A 17,861-nucleotide genomic window follows, 5' to 3' on the forward strand; every position below is an offset into this window, starting at 1 on the left:
ACAATATGATTCCATTTATGTAAGTTTCAAAAGCTGGACAAACTAAACAATTTCGTTGAAAAATGCACACCTAGCTGGTAAAACTACAAGAAAAACAAAGAAAGGAATAACCGAAATCTAGTTAGAGGGCTATGGGATTGGGGAGGGGCACATCAGTCACTGTCAATCAGCTGCTGATAATGTTGTTTCCTTATGTGGGTGATGGATTCATAATTCATAAGAGTTCCAACATATAGATTTTGAGCACTCATTGCTATAATGTGACATATTTTACAATGGAGACAAAATTAAAATGATAAAGAGTTTCAGCTCTCCCTGCTCCAGGTAGGGTGTGATGGACAGTTTGGTCCCCCATCTGACCAGCCAAGGGGGGAGTCCGATTTGCCTGGGGTTCCAGCAGGTGTATCAGATGTAACAATGAATGCTATCGGAGAGACGAATACAGGGCCCTCTTCTTTATGGGCGAAGAGTGGTCATCATTGTTAGGGAGGGTGGCCAGACACGAATGGGTTAAGCTACCAAAAAGTAAATAGCCCCAAATTCCTTTCAGATCGTGCTACTTAATGTCAAACACTCCAGCTGAAGCAGCATTTGTGCCTGTCTTCAAAGGCCATGCAAGCTTGCATGAGCTAGTTTATAAATTAAAGTGTGTGCGGGTGACGGGGCAGTCTGGTGGGCACAGAGAGAAAGTCTTGTTATAAAAAGTGATATTTTCTTTGGGGTAGGTGCTCAAACTTCATATATCAGATTGTCGTGGGCAATGAGAGCAAGACGTTCACCCCAGGTGGAGGCAGTAAGGATGGCTTGTATGCACAGAATTTATGAAGACAAGAATAAAGCCAGGCTTGGCCTGATTCTTATTATCCCTATGAGCCTGCAGCTCCAAACAGCATCAGTGATAAAGTAGCTCTCCCTTCTCCCTGGCTTGATATTTTGACCCTTGGTGCTAAGCCAGTCCTGGAGACCCCCACCAACAGTCCCACCAACTGGAACACCATGAGGGCAGGCTTCATTTCTGCATTTCCCTTAGGCCCTAGCACAGCTCCTGCCACATGGCAAGTGATCAGGCAATGCTTATCGCTTTAAGCATTATTAAGCTTTCATACTTACTTAGGTAAACCATAAAATTAGATATAGAGGAAAAGAGCTGGGCATGAAGGAGGGTGCAGCGGGGAGAGAAACCAAAGACACGGGTGGGACTGGGTCAAGCGCTGACTCCATTGCTTGCTTGACGTGGACACCGTGGTTTCCGCACCTGTGATCTCGTGGGATTGACAGCGGAGATGAATGGACCTGCACATTAGCGTATGGCTGGACACAGAGTGTATGCCCAACACTCATGACCACTGAGGTCTAAACACCAATGGCAGGCTGAGGAGATAAACTAAACAAATATGATTTTAACTTGGGGGAGGAAAAGCCAGCAGTGTTCTAGAAAGCAAACTTAGGCTCTGGGTCTCATCTAGACTGGCATCTAAATTGCAGTTTTAGGCCAGGTGTGGTGGCTTATGCCTGTAATCCCAGCACTTTGGGATGCTGAGGTGGGCGGATCACTTGAGGTCAGGAGTTCGAGATCAGCCTGGCCAACATGGTGAAACCCTGTCTCTACTAAAAATACAAAAAAATTTAGCTGGGTGTGGTGGCACGTGCCTGTAATCCCAGCTACTCAGGAGGCTGAGGGACGAGAATTGCTTGAACCCAGGAAACAGGGGCTGCAGTGAACTGAGATCACACCACTGCACTCCAGCTTAGAAGACAGAGTGAGACTTTGTCTGTAAATAAATAAATAAATTGCAGCTTTGCCACATGCTGCCTGTGTAACCCAAGGGAAACAGATAATGATACGTCCTTTGCAGGGGTACAGTGAGGATTAAGTGACAGGTTAATTCGCTTACTATACATTCAGTAACTATTTATTGAATGCCTAATACATGCTTAGTATGGTCTCTTGTCATGCAACAAATGTTAATTCCCCTGTCCCTTTGGAGGACAGACTAATGGCTGGACACTAACATTAAAAGAGTCAGTGGTATGCAATAGAAGGTCTTGGGAGAGTAGTGCTGGAAATCCTCTAAGTGATTTCTGCACCCGAGGGTAAAAGAAGAAAAAAAAAGAAATTGTATGGAACATTTACTGGGCCTCAAACATGTGTCATGATTGAGGACCAGCAGTCCACAGGCTGGGGCAGTGGCCGGGAGCCCTGCCTCAGTCGGTATTACCTAAAAGGCTACCAGGCAGGTGGGGATAGAGGTGACAGTTGACATAAGGGATGGGGAGCAGTCATTGCTCTGGAGGACTTGTCCATGGGGCCATGATCACAGCCACCAAAATAAGGGCCTACACAAGGCACCTGTGCCAGGGGAGAAATGGGGCCGAGGCAGGGCCACTCGGGGACATTTAGTAGAGGGGACCAAGGCAGGACCCTGTCCTATAAACTGGGTTAACAAAGGTAGCTTGGGAAGAATTGCACCCAGGTTCACTCTTGAGGACTGTGGATCTCAAAAGTCTGTGGGTAAATCTTCCTTAGACTTTGCATCTCAGCTCAAATGTGGCTTCCACTGAGCCTTCTCTGACCACAGGTGCACAGTAGTCCCCTCACCCCCATCCTTCACTCTCTAGCCATATTGCGTTTCCTTTCCAGCATTCATGATTGCCTGGAATGGTCTTAGGTGCACATTTGTTCATCGTCTGCCTCCCCCAACAGGATGTCAGCCTCAGGAAAGTAGAGCCCCGGCTCTTGTCCCTCTTGTGTTCAGCTGGACACCAGGCCTGGCGTGGACACTTGGTGTGTGCTGAGAAACTCAGCAGCAGCAGGAAGACTCCAGCCACACGGGGCTTCAAGGCTGAGGTGGAGTCAAAAGAGACAATCTGGCTGGGCACAGTGGCTCACGCCTCTAATCCCAGCACTTTGGGAGGCCAAGGCAGGAGGATCACTTGAGCCCAGGAGTTGGAGATCAGCCTGGGTAACATGACAAAACTCTGTCTCTGCAAAAAATACAAAATGGCGTGCGTGCCTGTAGTCCCAGCTACCTGGGAGGTTGAGGTGGGAGGATCACCTGAGCCCAGGAGGTCAAGGCTGCAGTGAGCTGTGATTGTGCCTGTGCATTCCAGCCTGGGTGACAGAGAGAGACCGTGTCTCAAACAAACAAATAACCCCGTCTCTACTAAAAATACAAAAATTAGCTGAGTGTGGTGGCGTGCACCTGTAGTCCCAGCTACTCGGGAGGCTGAGGTGGGAGAGTTGCTTGAACCTGGGAGGTGGAGGTTGCAGTGAGCTCAGATCGTGCCACTACACTCCAGCCTGGGCGACAGAGCGAGACTCTGTCTTAAAACAAACAAACAAAGAAAGAACCAAAAAACCAAAAACAAAAAAAAGAGAGACAATCTGAACACAAATGGCTTTTAGGGAGCTCTCATTCTTCCTGCCTTGGGCAGGATTCATTCAGAAAATGGCGTGGGCCTGAGCTGTCCGGTGACGGAGGGGTGTGGGGGTCCCACATGAGGAGCTGGCATAATGGTTGAGGTTAATGCTGACATCGGGGGTGTCCAACAACTGAACTGCGGTGGGGACAACAGGAGATATGACCAGAAAAGACACTAGGGCCTGATAAAGGATCTCAACACTGTGCTGATGGGTAGGGACTTTATCCTTTGGGCAGGGGGGAGTTGTTGGTAGTTTTTAAGCAAGGGAAGTGACAGGCTTAGATCTCTATTTTAGAAAGAAAGGGCCCAAATAGGATTTATCTCGAAGACCACTGAGTACCAGGGATCTGAATTCTTCCTGCAATGCTGAGTGGCTGTTTGCAGAGCACTTGTCAGGGAAAAGTTCTTCTCTGCTGCCATCTAGTGGCATTTTGGGAATAATACCTGATTGGAGGTCAGCAGAAGCTCCTCTGTTTCCAAAGGCTTCTGAGCCGATAACCAAAGAACGTGTTGCACCTGGAACCCTGCTCCGGCTGCCATCACCTGTGTACTGGAAACTGCCCACTGGCACATGGGCTCATGAGGCAAGAACTGCCCACAGGGCCTGGCACATCCTGCACGGACCACCTTCCCACCTGGCTCTGACTTGTGCATGTTTTAGAGTCAATAGTGTGCTTAGAGAGCCTCGGAAGTCACCACATCTTCGGGGAGAGGGGTACAAACCAAAGATTTACTTTGCAAGTGAAAGAGGCATCCCAGGAGACCCAGAAAAAAAAGGAAGGCAAGGCTGAGAGCAGAAAGGCTGCATAAAGGAAGACCACAGAGAGGCCTGCAGGAGCCAGATCGCAGTCCTCAGGGAAAACCCGGAAGGAAGGCTGAGGAGTGAGCCCAGGCCCAGCTCGGGACATGGGGCTGGAGGGGCCTTAGGGACTCAATTCCAGGTGCAGCATTTGCAGGAGGAGCTGAACACCAGGCCCGTCGGGCAGCTCTGCTGGAACAGCCGCCCCCCTGCACAGCTGTAGAAGCTGGACCGTTCCTGAGGACTGGGGTAGAGCCCATCAGCTTTGCCCTGGCAGAAGGAGTCTTGTCCAGGGCTGGGGCCATGCTCAGGTTCAGAGGGCTGACCTGGTGTTGGAACTTCACGCTCTGGGGTGCCTGAAGGCACATACGGAAGACCTGGGGAGACAGTGAAGATTCAACAAAGGCTCCCCCCAAGAGATCCCAAACCCACAGGCAGAGCACACAGGCAGCAACCAGTGGCAGGCAGCAGCCCAGCACCGCATGCCCTATAGGCTGGGCACAGCCAGGTACCCCAGGCAGAGAACAGCCAGACAACTGCCATACTGACAGCTGGAGCGCAGTGCCACAGACAACACCTGGTACACACGTGACAGGCAGTTAAAGCTTTATCCCATCTGCAAGCACAACCCCATACACTGGTGAGGCGAGGAGGGGGTGCCAGCTGCAGGCTAAGGGGAGGCCTTCTCCCCGATAAGAGAGGAGCAAGCTGCTGCTCCCAGGTTGGGGGCCCTCTGGAGGAAGCCAAGGTTACAACACCTTGGGTGGGCATTGCTGCAGCCAGGAAGAGAAAGGGCGCAAGAAGGAAAATTGTTTCGACAGTTTCCTTAAGCTCCGGGGGTGCATGAAACTTGGGAAATTACAGTATTGGGGCAAAGTCATTTCCTCAGAAGGACCCAGGACCTACAGTTCATCGGAGGCATAGAGCTGTGTTTGCACCCCACCTCCAAATTCCGCCACTGGCCCCAGCCCCTTACTTACTCAGTTCCCGCCGCAGCGTCTGGATGAGGGGGTATTGGCCCTGGTTGCAGGAGAAGCCAGCAAAGTCATCTAAGTCCAGGGCCCAGACCATGGCCCCGCCCAGTCCTTTCTGCTTCAGATAGCTGACCTGTGCAGGTAGGGGATGCAGTGGAGGAGCCCAGGGAAGCCCGGCCGGGTCAGCCCCAGAGCCTGGCGATCTCTCTGGACAGGGCCCCTTTTTCTCCAGCAGCCTCAGGCTCATGAGTGGCTGGAGTTTCTGGAGACAGCCCCAGGCTGGGATCCTGGGTGGCTGAGGCCTCATGCTGCTTGGGCATCGGTCATTTTGCAGTCTCCTTGTCTTAACATAAGCACGACCTGGGGTGGGGTGGGTGTGGCCAGGAAGAATAGTGTCGGATGTGTGCGCCTCCCTAAGTGGGACCCCTTTACAGCTTGGTCATGTGTGGGCTGAACTGCTTTGTTTGAGGGTACTGTATGCTGGCCAAAGTAAGTCCAGTTACCACAGGGAACAACTCAGACTTCCAAACGATCTCAATCAATGTTTGCTTCTCTGTGTTCATGTCTTTGTCTTCCCTGAGAGCCATCTTCCCTTTACCAGATTCCTGAGGCTTCCTGAAGGTCTGACTGTGTGTTTCTTCAGAGTGGGCTTCTCTGTCCTCTAACCTTGCCAGGGGACTATGGTGCGTGATCCTTTGCTGGCCCCAGCCTCCCTTTCCACTAGCTCCCTTCCTCTACCTGCCCTGCTTGGGGGTCCAGCTATGTGGGCCTACATTTTGTTCCCAGAGTTCAGCCTCCACTTTCTTCCCACCTGTGTCTTTGCTTGTACAGTTGCCCCCCGACCCCGAGAATGACCACCTTCTATGCCTTGGACTTCTCTGAAATACCCTTCTACTGTGACCCCTTATTCCATCTCCCCAGCCAGGATCGTGCTCCCCCTGCAATTATCCCAGAGGCCTTTGTCCCCATCTCCAGAGACTGTCACTGTCAGCCACACATGATAATTGATGTGGGGTGTACAGATAAACTAGTGCAGCAGTCATCTTCAGGAGCTGACAGTTTCACAGGGGGCGTGGCACGAAACCAGCTAAATGCACTAACTCTTCAGCCCACCAATACTGGGCAGGAGAAGGGGGTCCTATAAGTAAAGCAAAATGTAATTTGAACATGCACCAGATATTGCCAAGGGGCTGAGTAAAGCCACATGCCTCACCATGTATATTTTGCCTCTTCAAGTGTCTGTGGAATTAGTATAGTATTTAAAAAGATAGAAGTCCTTTCCAGAGTGCTTCTAAATATAGAGCAATTTTTTTTTGTCATTTTGTCTTTTCTGAGTCAATAGGTAGTAAAGGCACAAAATGCTATCACGTGGAGATTATGAAATGTTGGGACATTCAAAGGAGACTTGCCCTTGAGGTCCTGAACTGCCCTCATTTCATGTCATTGGCAGGCCTCGTTCACCCAGGACAACCCCCTGCCAGCAGAGCTGGGCCTCACCTTGGCTTTGAAGCTCTCTGCATCATCAAAGCCCACCCACTGCTTGTCCCGGAAGATGTAGGGCACCTTCTGGTCCTGGATTCTCTGCTTGGTGGCCCCCTTCCAGGAGCAGACCTGTGGAAGCAGAAGGCAGCACTGGGAAGGAGGAGGGAGGCTCTGGCAGGCACCTTCCCCTCCTCACCAGGAGACTAGAGATTGGAAAATTCCCATCTGAGGAAGGCTGGAGAATCAGGAGGTTCTCGGTTTCAGTGACCTAGAACGCTGGACCCAGCTTTAGGCACCTGGGCTTACAGATAAATTCAAGGCAGCATTGATGGGATGGAATTTACCTGGCCAGAATTCTCTGCACCTGGCATCCTTACTCAGAAACGGTGGGAGAAGGAGCCTTCTGCTCTCTCAGCATCCCCTGACCCCCACAATACCCAGGGTTGTTATGGGTTTTCCCACCTCATAGTAGGCCAGCATCCCTCCTTCCTTGGTGAAGGGGCCAGGGGCACCAGACCCTGTGGCTGGGGCCCCCACTCTGGTGTCTGACGAGGAGGCCAGGGTGAAGGAGCGTCCGTAGGTAGGCATGCCAAGGATCAGCTTGCTGGCAGGTGTCCCCTTCTGCAGCCACAGCTGCACAGCAGCATCCTGGTGGCAGAGGAGGGCAGGGTTAATTTTCTCTGCCCTCAGCCTGGCTCTGATTGTCTAAGACTGGGGGATCCAGAGACAGATCTAGGTGGGCAGAGGCTCCTCAGCAGGAGCTCCAAGGGCCTTCATTAGTATTCCAGCCCTACCCCACCTTCTTTAGAACCTGCCGTAGACCCGTGACCCCAGCGAAGAAGCTGCATGGCATGATAACCAGAGGGCATGGGCTTCGGACGCAGACAACCTTTCACTGAACAAATAGGTACTCATGGCCCACTGTGTGCCAGGCGCTGTCCATGGTGCTTCAGATGCATCAGTGAACAAGGCACACACAGATCCCTGCCCTGCCCAGCAGCTTATTTAACCTCATTGACCCTTGGTGTCCTGTCAGCAACAGGAAATAAGGAAAATATCCATCTCTTAGGGCATTGTGAGAATTAAAGGTTATAATGCATGTAAAAGGTCAGCACAACACAATGAAGGGTCACCGTGGTCATCATCGTTATCCTGGCTGTCATCTTGGTCTTACCCTGAGTACAAAAGGAGGGAATTAGGTCTGCTTTATCTATCTCTGTATCCCCAGTGCCTAGAATGACACCCGATGCTCAGAGAGAACAAAGGCTTCCTTACCCGCCTCTGGATAAGGCTTTCCCTCCATTATGTATTACTTGACATAACACCCCCAGGCCTGTGATGGGGGAAGGTACCTGATGTTAAGTATGATGAATTAATGAATAATGAAGGCTCATTCCTCAAGCCAAGAGTATGGTTCAGTTTCCCCAAGAAGCTGCTCTAGTTTTGTCAGGTCTAGTGACTCTGAGCCCACTTAGCCCTTAGGAAAGGAACAATTTTCACTACATTTGTTTAAATGTATTTCTTTTTGTCCATCTGTACAACTTATCGTTGATCAGACTGGCGTTTTCTGAAGGCAGAAGTTGGGGCTTCTCCTGATTTGTATAGCTCTTTTGTGCAATTGGGAAAAGCCACCCCTCTGGCTACAAGCAAACCCCAGGCACACCGTGCGGTGAGTAGAAGGCCTCTTTGTAGGAACAAGTTGGCCTCCATTCCTCAGTGGATTCAAGGTACACAATGTGGAGAGCAGAGTGCTAGAGGGACTTCAACCCCACTCGCCTCTCAGCTGAATGTGCTTCTTTCCATGTCTCCCCACTGGCACAACGATACAGCTTCCTCCAAAACTCACACAGTCTTCCAGACGGGATAGAGAGGCCAGGCCCAGTGTGAAATGTGCGTGCCTGGCTCACTGATCCAAAGAAGTGTTCTTTATTCATGAAAGAGCCAGTAAGCCAAAGATGTCCCCCACTCCAGCTGACATACAGAGATGTGGGCTCTCCAAAAGTAAAAAGCATTTTAATTTCGGGCTTTCTGTTTGTTGTTTGGTTTTGCTTGTTTTAAGAAAAAAATAATAATATGGGTATCATAAGCCCTCTCTGTAGGCTTTTATAAGCCCACTCTATATTTTAAAATATAGAGAGGACTTATAAAGAGGATCTAGGTTGGGAACGTTGGCTCGTGCCTGTAATCCCAACACTTTGGGAGGCTGAGGCAGGAGGATTGCTTGAGGGCAGGAGTTCGAGACCATCCTGGGAAATATAGCAAGACTCCATTTCTAACAAACTTTAAAAAAAAATTAGCTGGTCATAGTGATCCCAGCTACTTAGGGGGCTGGGGCAGGAGGATGAAACTGCAGTGAGCTACGATCGTGGCACTGCACACCCTCCTTGGTGACAGAGTAAGATTCTGTCTCTTAAGAATAAATAAATAAAATTTTAAAAATTAAAAGTGTCTTGATTGCTCAATGAGGAAAAGTTAGGAAATTCCTAACCTACCCTAGTCTAAAAACCAAGCTTGCCCTTTGCAGGTGCTGGGGGTACTTCTGCCCTTGAGTGACATCCCCAGAGAGGTTATCAACTTGGGAAAGCTCCCACCCCTGACAGCACCTTCCAGTCAACCAGTGTGACATGGAGCACAAGTCTGCCCACTGTCTTGAAGGAAATGGGGTGGGGGGTGGTGAGGGAGGCAGCAGCCCTACTGGCTGAAGACTCAGGCTCAAAGTGGGCTTCCCCATGATCACGTGTTTGTCACCCAGTTGGTTTGCTGTGTCCACCATCAGCCAAGATGCTCTGCAGAAGTGAGGTTTCCCCTCAGCAGGGGCATGGACCAGGAAAACAGAATGAAACAAGCAAGCAAAGAAACAAAAACGGTGCTGGTTTCTTGGTGCCCTGTGTCTTTTTCCCATGAGGGCCTCGGGGCTCAAAAGAGGCCACCGGACAGAGCCTGCTGGACAGGGAGTCCTGCCTCAGCCCTCCGGCCACCTACCACGTTGAGGCTGGCCGCTGCACCACTCTCCCCTTGCCTCTTGTAGAGGGGGCTGTTGTGTCCCGTGACCTTCTCCCAAGAGCCATGGAAGTCATAGGCCATAAGGTTGACAAAGTCCAGGTTCCTGCAGGAGGCACGGAAGAAGAGGTGAGGAACAAGGGATTGGGGGCAGGAGGAACCCTTCTTTCTCCCTCCTACTGCCCACAGTGTATGGGCCGGGGAGGAACCGCTGGGGTCAGAGGCAAAGGTGGCAGCTCACAGGCTCTGCAGAAGATGACCTAGCCAGCAGTCCCAGCCAGCCCCCTTATGGAGGCCATTCTCATTTTCATTCAAACTTGTCATCCTCCACCCACTGTGCCCTCAGCACCCCCAGGCCCTCCCTATTCCACTCAGAAAACTTCCTGCTATATTGCTATTTTGGAGGAAACTCTAAGTCAGGGTTTTTCTCACTTCAGTATGCACACAGATCGCCTGGGAATCTGAATAAATGTTCTTCTTCAGAAGGTCTGGGGTGGGGACTGAGAGTCCATAATTCTAATGAGCCCCTGGGCATCGTGGTGGCCATGAGTCCACATGCTATACTTTGAGGAGCAAGGATCCAGAAAACCCATTCTCTTGGAGATAATGGCTTCACTACCTGCTCAGGGGCATTTTCACTTTAAGAATGAGTTTCCAGGAAAGAGGACAGAGGTCCAAAATGAAGGATCTGGAACAGAGCAGCACCAGACACTGAGCAAAACCTTCCTGGGTGTGCTGGTGGAAGGATGGGACTTTCCCAACACCTTGTAGGTGAGCACCTGCTCTACTCCTGGGAAAGCACAGTCTGTGCTTGGCCTCTCCTCCCTCAGAGAGCATGGCTCCAAGTCATCTGCCTGAGACTCACTGGGCAATTTTGTCCACCTCGTATCCAGCATCCACATAGGTTCGCCCAGCTGGAACCGCTGCACTCAGAAGGAGGCGTTCCTTCCCTGAGGTCTGAGCTTCCTTCTGGAAGGTGTTGGCCAAGTCCTATGGGGGTGCAGCTCAGAGTCAACACAGGGGCAAGCACCAGGGAGGGGGGCAGCCCCTGTGAGCCCCAGGTAGATGTTCATTGATCGGAGTCTGAGACCTGACCATAGGGCTGATGTGTGCCGAGCAGATACGCGAAGCAGCCAGCTCTGGGGGCAGAGCAGACCCTACATGTGCTGTGGGGCCCCAGCTCTGGGTCCCTGCGCAGACTGGTGGTCCCCGCCCCACCCAGCCTACCTGCACCAGGGCTGTGAAGCGCTCCTTGTCTATGGCAGGGCTCCCCCGGCTCCCTGGGTACTCCCAGTCAAGGTCAAGGCCGTCAAAGCCGTATTTGCGCAGAAACCTGATGGCTGAGTTGACGAAGGTCTGACGGTTGTTGGCCGTGGCTACCATATCTGTGAACCTGTGAGGTGATGAAAGGGAGTAAGAGCCGGCCTTGGAGCAGACAGGAGGCCACTCTCACTCAGAAGAAGGAGAGAAAACACTCAGGACAGTGCATCTGCGTCTAGGCCGGGAGGGGCGCTGGGAGGGCTGCTTCAGAGGCTGCAGGGATATTTGCTCTGGTGACTTATGGTCCTGGCTAAGGAAAGGGGACCACCCAGAGCACTTCTATCCCTGGACACCACCAGGGGCATACTGACACCCTAGGAGCCTTGCTTCCCAAAATTCCCTCCAGAGGCTTCCTCCAAGCCCCTGAATTGTCCCATCCCGAATCAGAGCTAGTTGACACCCTTGGAAAGGAGGTTTAAAAAGAAGAGGAACTAGTTTCTCTAATTCCTCTTGTAAGGTTTTTCTCTCTCTAATTAGAATTTCCTCTAATTCCTTTGCTAAGGCTGGTGAACACCCGGGGAGCCACTGCTGTAGTTCCGGGCAGGCTGACCTGTCATCTTCCCTGTAACTCACACGTGCAGAGTGCTTTGTGCTTTTATTACTGTTACTCGTCAAAATCCCCAAGCTGCCCAAGAACCACCTCTCCATATCTTCCTTCCTTAGTGGGAAGTCCCTGGACTTCTTGGGGATCTCAAGTTCTTTACAGATTGATCCTATTTTATTTTTATTAATTTAGTATGGGGATACCAGGCTAAAAACTCCTGCATTTCAATAAACAATCTGTATATTAGCATTGCTTTTGGAAGATGAGTCATAACTTTCATCAGATTCCCAAAAGGATTCATGATCCAAAAAAGTTTTAGAAAGACCGTTCAGAGCCCTGGGAGCCATATATTCTGGATTTTCTAGAAAACAGCAAGTTTCAAATACTCCATTCCATTATCTCCATAAATCATTTAAAAAAATGTTCCCCAAATGCCAATATTTTGGCATCTGGGCTCAATCTCACAGATTACCTTTTATACTCAGAAGTGGAATAAACATTCTTTCTGGGACAAGATACCCCATTTCTGAGCTCAGAAAACACAGACACCGCATGCTGTCAGGATTAGTTGGGACCCTCCCTCTTCTTGTTTCATAGAAGAAGAGCCTGGGGCGTGGAGAGGTCCGAGCCTTCTGCTGTGTTTAGACCTGTGCTTCTGGGAAGACTGGATCTGAAATAGTCTGGAGTGAAGCTCACTGTGCCGCCCTCCTGCTGGGCGCCAAGAACCCAGAAGAATATTCAGTCCCCCCGAGTTCAGCTGCCCTCCCCCTTCCCCTGGCCACACCTCAGCCTGGCCCGATTCCCTGACCAGGGCTCCCTCTGGCCAGTGCACCACGTTCCCTTGGAGGAGCTCTACAACACAGGTGACCACTGTCAACTAACTTCTGAGTGCCGAAATTCCAGCCTCCGATGGCCAACAGGGTCTTCAGCTTGGGATTCCTGGGAAAGACAAGAGACACATCAGGATTCACCCCGCCAGCTCTCAGGGCTCCCAGGCAGGGATGCTGCAGTGGGGAGGGGCACCCAGGGTGGGGACGTGTAAAAGCGTCTATGCACAGAGCCTGTACTGAGCTCTCTGGAGACAGCTGTGGATTGGGAAAGGAAAGGCATGTTCCTGACTTGGAGAACTGCCTGTCTAACTGGGGAGACACCGTTGTGTGGGCTCAGGAAGCAAGGATTGGGGCAGATCCTCAAGAGGCTTTGTGAAGGCACCCAGAACACTGGAGCTGAAGGGTGGATCCATTTCACAATGAGGAAGGGACTTCACCGGAGAAAGAGAGTCTCACAATCCCGATCCCACTTAGACCTAAACTGGAAGGGCCCTTAGGATCCCCTAAGCAACCCCTACCTCTTTCATTAAGCACAGGAGAGGCCAGAGAGGTGATACGGCTTGCCCAAAGCCACACAGTGGGTCTGTGTCAGGGCCTCAGCGCTGGGGAAGGTGTCTGACTCTGGGAGGAGGTTACCTGTCTCCCCCACCCCCGCTCCTCCGCTTTGGCTCACATCTTCTTCAGGCTGTTGAACTCCTGGTAGAGAGTCTCGTCATTCCACTCAGTGGTGCTCAGCTGGTGATTGGTCATGCCAGCAAAGGCGTAGATGAGGTGGGTGCACAGGCTGGGGTCCACGTCCTTGGGCAGGAAGCGAGCCACCCCCTGTCTGTACTGGGCCCAGTTGGTGAAGTAGCAGACCAGTTTTGCAGCAGAGCCTGGCCCATTGGAGTAAAGAAAAGAGATAACTGTCAACAGGGCCTTCTGGGGACTGGTCACCCTCCGTCTGGGGCAGGCAATGCTTTTGGACATCCCTCTTCTACACCTGGAGTCAGTGGAGAGACCCAACAGGCAGTAATGGCCTTTGCTTTACATGGGTGGAGCCTTGTAGTCAGGAAAGCATTTTCAGAGGCCAGTCATGGGATCCTCAGAACACGGAGTAGGCAGGACCATCATCCTCCAAGCCCTGCGTTCCCAGGAAGCAAGCCGAGGCTTATGAGCTTGGGACCCATCCTCATCAGCATGGCTGCTAAGAGGACAGAGCAGCGGTGCTGAGACCCAAGTCTCTTGACTCCTTGACATCCTTCGAAGTGGCTAGCCTCAGAGTCCGACTTCCCCGGACCGGGGTCTCCCTGCCCAGAGTTAGGCTCTCCCCTCCAGGCCCTGAAACCTGACAGAAGGTAGCCCCAGGCAGCCCCAGCATGAGGCCCAAAGGGAATTAGACACGGCATGCTCATCTGCAGAGGGAAGGCAGGCAGAACTTTCAGAACGGTTTGCAATACCTCAGGATACTTCATTAACATGCAAACAGGTAAGTAGCAGAGAGGAGGCCCCAGTTACAGGCCCGGGTTTGATGTTTCTTTAGTCTTGCATTAAATCCATTTGCTTTTTCTTGTTATCCCCTGTAGATAATCTATCAATATCTATCAATATCACTAGTGAGATTCTAATAAAGAGCTGATTTTTTTTTTAAAGAAGGGGTTTCACCATGTTGGTCAGGTTGGTCTTGAACTCCCAACCTCAGGCGATCTGCCCACCTTGGCCTCCCAGAGTGCTAGGATTACAGGCGTGAGCCACCGCGACTGGCCTAAAGAGCTGGTTTTATCTAGGAGAAGGCATTTTGTCTCTAAGTACCCCACACACTCTAGGGTATTGTCTCTAGTACCCTACAGTGTGTGAAAAGACTTTGCAGGAGGTGGGATGCTCTATTCCCACAAGGGCCTGGTGGTGACGCCCCCACTGAGGTCAGCCCTGTGCTGGGTTGACCAGGATACCAGGAAGCAAGAATGCTAGTCCTCATTTCAGCATCTGCCAAAAATAGACTTTGGGTCGACCTCATCTTCAGTCCTGGCCCCACCTGATAATGACTGTGTGGTCTCTGGGGTCTCTTCCAGTGTCTCCATCTATGATGGTGTGGCTCGTACGAGCCAACATTTCACACCAAGATCTTGATGGAGCAGTGAGTTTGGACTGGAGCGTGTCTGTGGCTGGTGTCTGGAGCCTGAGACTTCCCTTTGCCCCAGCAGGGTTTCTCTGTACCGCCTCTAATGCCCACATGGACAGGGATGGGGTGAGGAAGAGGAGGGGTGCAAAGTGTCTATGGGAGACTTTCTGGAAGAGAGTGCTCAGGCGGGCCTCAACTAGAACCCAGGAGCATGAAGGCTGACCCTGGGCATGCACTTGGCTCTGGAGTGCTCAGTCTCTAACCAGAGGTCACCCAGGAGTGCAGCCTGCTGGTGGGGCTGGGGTGTATCCTCCAGTGATACAGGAGAATTGGTGAACTCCCCAAAACGAAAGAGAGGAAGGAAGGGATGAACCCAGAGAACACATCCCCCAGGCCATGCAGGAGGGAGCCAGGAAGCTCTTTTTCCATCATGTCATGCTGTTGCATATCAAATATTGTTATGAATTTCTGTACTATGGAGAAAATAAAGTGCACTGGTTAACAGCAGGGACTCTGGCATGTCAGTGTCTGGGTTGAAATCCCAACTTTGCAACTGACTCGCTGTGTGACTCATCTTCCTCCTCTGTGAAATGGGGAGACCATTGGACCTCCCACAATGTGTGTCACAGGACTCCCGTGTGGACTAAAAGTTAATACATGTAAAACACTCAGAGGAGCACTGCATGGAGGAAGCTCTGTTCTAGGTGCTTCACATATATTAACCTTTAGTCCCCACAAAGTCCTACTGTTATTACTATACTGCAGAAAGCCCAGAAGTAGTCTGGACTAAAGCTTTTTGAGAAATCTTCAACCTCTCCTCTTCCCCATGTTTGCTGTTTCTGTGCCCCCGGCTGTTCCCTCCTATAAAGCTGAGAGGGGACCCTGGCGCAGTGGTTCATGCCTATAATCCCAGCATTTTGGTAGGCCAAGATGGGCAGATTGCAAGGTCAGGAGATCGAGATCATCCTGGCCAACATGGAGAAACCCTATCTCTACTAAAAATACAAAAATTAGCTGGGCATGGTGGCTCATGCCTGTGATCCTACTACTTGGGAGGCTGAGGCAGGAGAATTGCTTGAACCCGTGACGTGGAGGTTGCAGTGAGCCGAGATCGCACCACTGCACTCCAGCCTGGGTGACAGAGTGAGACTCTGTCTCAAAAAAAAAGGCTGAGAGGGAAATGTATGTCCAATGCCACAGTCCAGCATGAGGGGCACAGTCACAGGACAAAGTCTGAGAGGCCAACATTCCCAGGTCGCTGATGCCCAGGGAACGGGGTGGGACAAGAGGGGGACCGGGAGTCTGAGTGGCTGGAGATCCCTGAGATCTCTTTTCCCTTTGACATCACACGGAGCTCCCTCCTGCCTCTCTCAAGCTCCACATCTGATCAGTGCAACAGACTAGAAGCAAGTGTGTTGTCCTCACAGAGCTGAGGGCTGGGGATGCTAAGCCACATGAGACTTAGGTTCCCTACCTCCAGCAGCTTGGAGTCTGGTGCGGAGAGGCATCTAAGCCGTAATGAGGGGCACTGCGAAATGTACTGTAAATCACGCAGGTGCTGCAACAGCCCAGAGCGCAGAGGAGAGAGCCAGCGACCCCAGGAAGGGAAAGCCCTGAGAGGGGCTGACGAGCAAGCTGGCTCCACAGATGTGCAGAAGCTCAGCTAGTGGATAATGAGGCAAGAGCCTTCCTGGGAGGGCTGCTAGGGGATGGGGATGTTTTCAGGGGTCTGAGCTTTGGAAGAGAGTCCCCGCTGAAATCTGGAGCTCTTGGGGAGTCTGGCGGGGAAGATGTGTTGGGAAATGTGGCAGAGCCCGGAGAAGGGGCTGAGGGAGTCAAGGGCTATCCCCAAGGAAGAGGTCACTTACCCCATGGGATCATCAGCAGGACCATGAAACCTAGAGCAGCACAAGAGAGAAGGCCAAGGTTACACCGCCATTGTCACCTTCCCAGGCCCCACTGCTTATGGAAGCACAGGAGGTAGTGAGGCAGGGCTGATTCATACACATCAAGCTTTCTCCTTTCAGAAGGGACCCAGGAGGGCACTGTGCCCGTCCCCTCATGCAGCCCAGACCATGGGGGTCCCTTCCTGGCCTAGGTTGGTCCTAGAAGCTGATGGAAAGTTCCATGGGATGAGGCTGCCCTCTCTGTAGAGCCCTGTCAGTGGAGGGCAGGGTGGATTAGGAAGACTGTGGGAAAACCGCTGACTTGTGACTTATTCAGAGAGACAGCTTCTCTTTTGGAACAAGAAGAAAGCCTGTTCTGGGGCTGGAAAGAACCAATCTAGAAGGGATGGACGGGGAGAGTCCATCTCATGGAGAGGGCCTGCACCTCTGCTCCCACCATTTACGGCTTCCTGATGTCTTTCGCCGCCTGGCTGTGGCAGGCATCTACAGCCTTGGAGACCTAGGGTTTGACAGGACTCCTTCAAAGAGATCTCTTTCATCCAGTGACCTTGGACTTTCTCATCAACCTAATAGAACCTGCATGAAAATTTACAAGGATGCCCAGGGTCTTGGCCCCAGGCTGCCCTCTTGCAGTGAGCCAATGTGGGGTTGGGGAAGAGCCTCTTGGCAGTGGGTTCTTCTTGGATAAGGCCGAAAGGAGGGACCTAAGAACATGGGAAAGACACAAAGATCCAGTGCAGGGTCCTCATTAACTATGGGCTTTCAGGACAGAAAGAAGAAAGTCAAGTCATCTTCAGCCTGTTGAGAAAAGCCTTCCTTTGCAACACGTCTCGTGGGCTGAAAGAGGAGCCCGCAGGAAGGTAATCAAGGGACTGCAAGCCAGGAGGTATGGAGAGGGATATATGACCCTCTGAAGTTCTCCTAAGTCCTCCTGCTTCCTTGCAAAAGGTAGCAAGGGGTCCCTGGACATGCACCTCCCCACCTGCCACAGCTCTCGAGATCCAGCCCGCTCTCCCTGACAGCTCACCTGCCACAGTCCACGCCATGACCAGCTTTTCAGCTTTTCAGATGCAGACCAGCTTCTCAGGTCCTGCTCTGCTTTTATCTGGCCACCCTGTCCCACCCCAGCCAGGAGTGTTGCAATCAGGGGCACCAGGGGGAGGGGAGTGGGAGCAGGGTGGGGAGGGATAAGATATCAAGTAACACGAATTGGGCAAACTTGACACAATGGCATTTAGCAATTCTTGCTTTTCTGGAACAATCAGAGGGTGGCTTTTAGTGTTGCCAAACTGAGGAAAGCGGGAAGTGCCCCTGAACCTCCTGATGGATGAGCATGACTCTGTCTTTCGGTGTGTAGGTGGTGAGGACCGTAAGCAACCCCAGACTTGATAGGGCTTTGGAAGAATAGAAAGGACTCAAGAGTCAGGGCAGCTGCGTTCCAGGCCAGCTCTCTTGCTTCTCCACTGCCCTCTCTCGAACTC

General features: G+C 51.7%; 1 protein-coding gene across 1 annotated transcript; it reads right to left on the minus strand.

The window, feature by feature from the left end:
• Positions 1–4,128: 4,128 nt before the first annotated feature.
• Positions 4,129–17,480, minus strand: CHIT1 (chitinase 1). The gene is made up of 11 exons (XM_017525353.2): positions 17,408–17,480; positions 16,342–16,371; positions 13,046–13,247; positions 12,425–12,481; positions 10,906–11,071; positions 10,544–10,668; positions 9,661–9,784; positions 7,141–7,326; positions 6,694–6,807; positions 5,203–5,329; positions 4,129–4,599 (listed from the first exon to the last, which is right to left on the minus strand). Exons 1-11 carry the CDS (start codon positions 17,424–17,426, stop codon positions 4,355–4,357), a joined length of 1,395 nt encoding a protein of 464 aa, XP_017380842.1. The 5' UTR covers positions 17,427–17,480; the 3' UTR covers positions 4,129–4,354.
• Positions 17,481–17,861: the final 381 nt, after the last annotated feature.

This window comes from Cebus imitator, unplaced genomic scaffold, assembly GCF_001604975.1.
Source record: "Cebus imitator isolate Cc_AM_T3 unplaced genomic scaffold, Cebus_imitator-1.0 Scaffold38, whole genome shotgun sequence".
In the NCBI taxonomy this organism is placed as follows: domain Eukaryota; kingdom Metazoa; phylum Chordata; class Mammalia; order Primates; family Cebidae; genus Cebus; species Cebus imitator.

Coding starts and splice junctions, on each gene's coding strand:
- CHIT1 (XM_017525353.2), bottom strand. Junction 11,072..12,424: donor TGGAATTTCGGCACTCAGAA/GTTAGTTGACAG, acceptor ATCACCTCACAG/GTTCACAGATATGGTAGCCA. Junction 7,327..9,660: donor CAGCGGCCAGCCTCAACGTG/GTAGGTGGCCGG, acceptor CTCTGCCACCAG/GATGCTGCTGTGCAGCTGTG.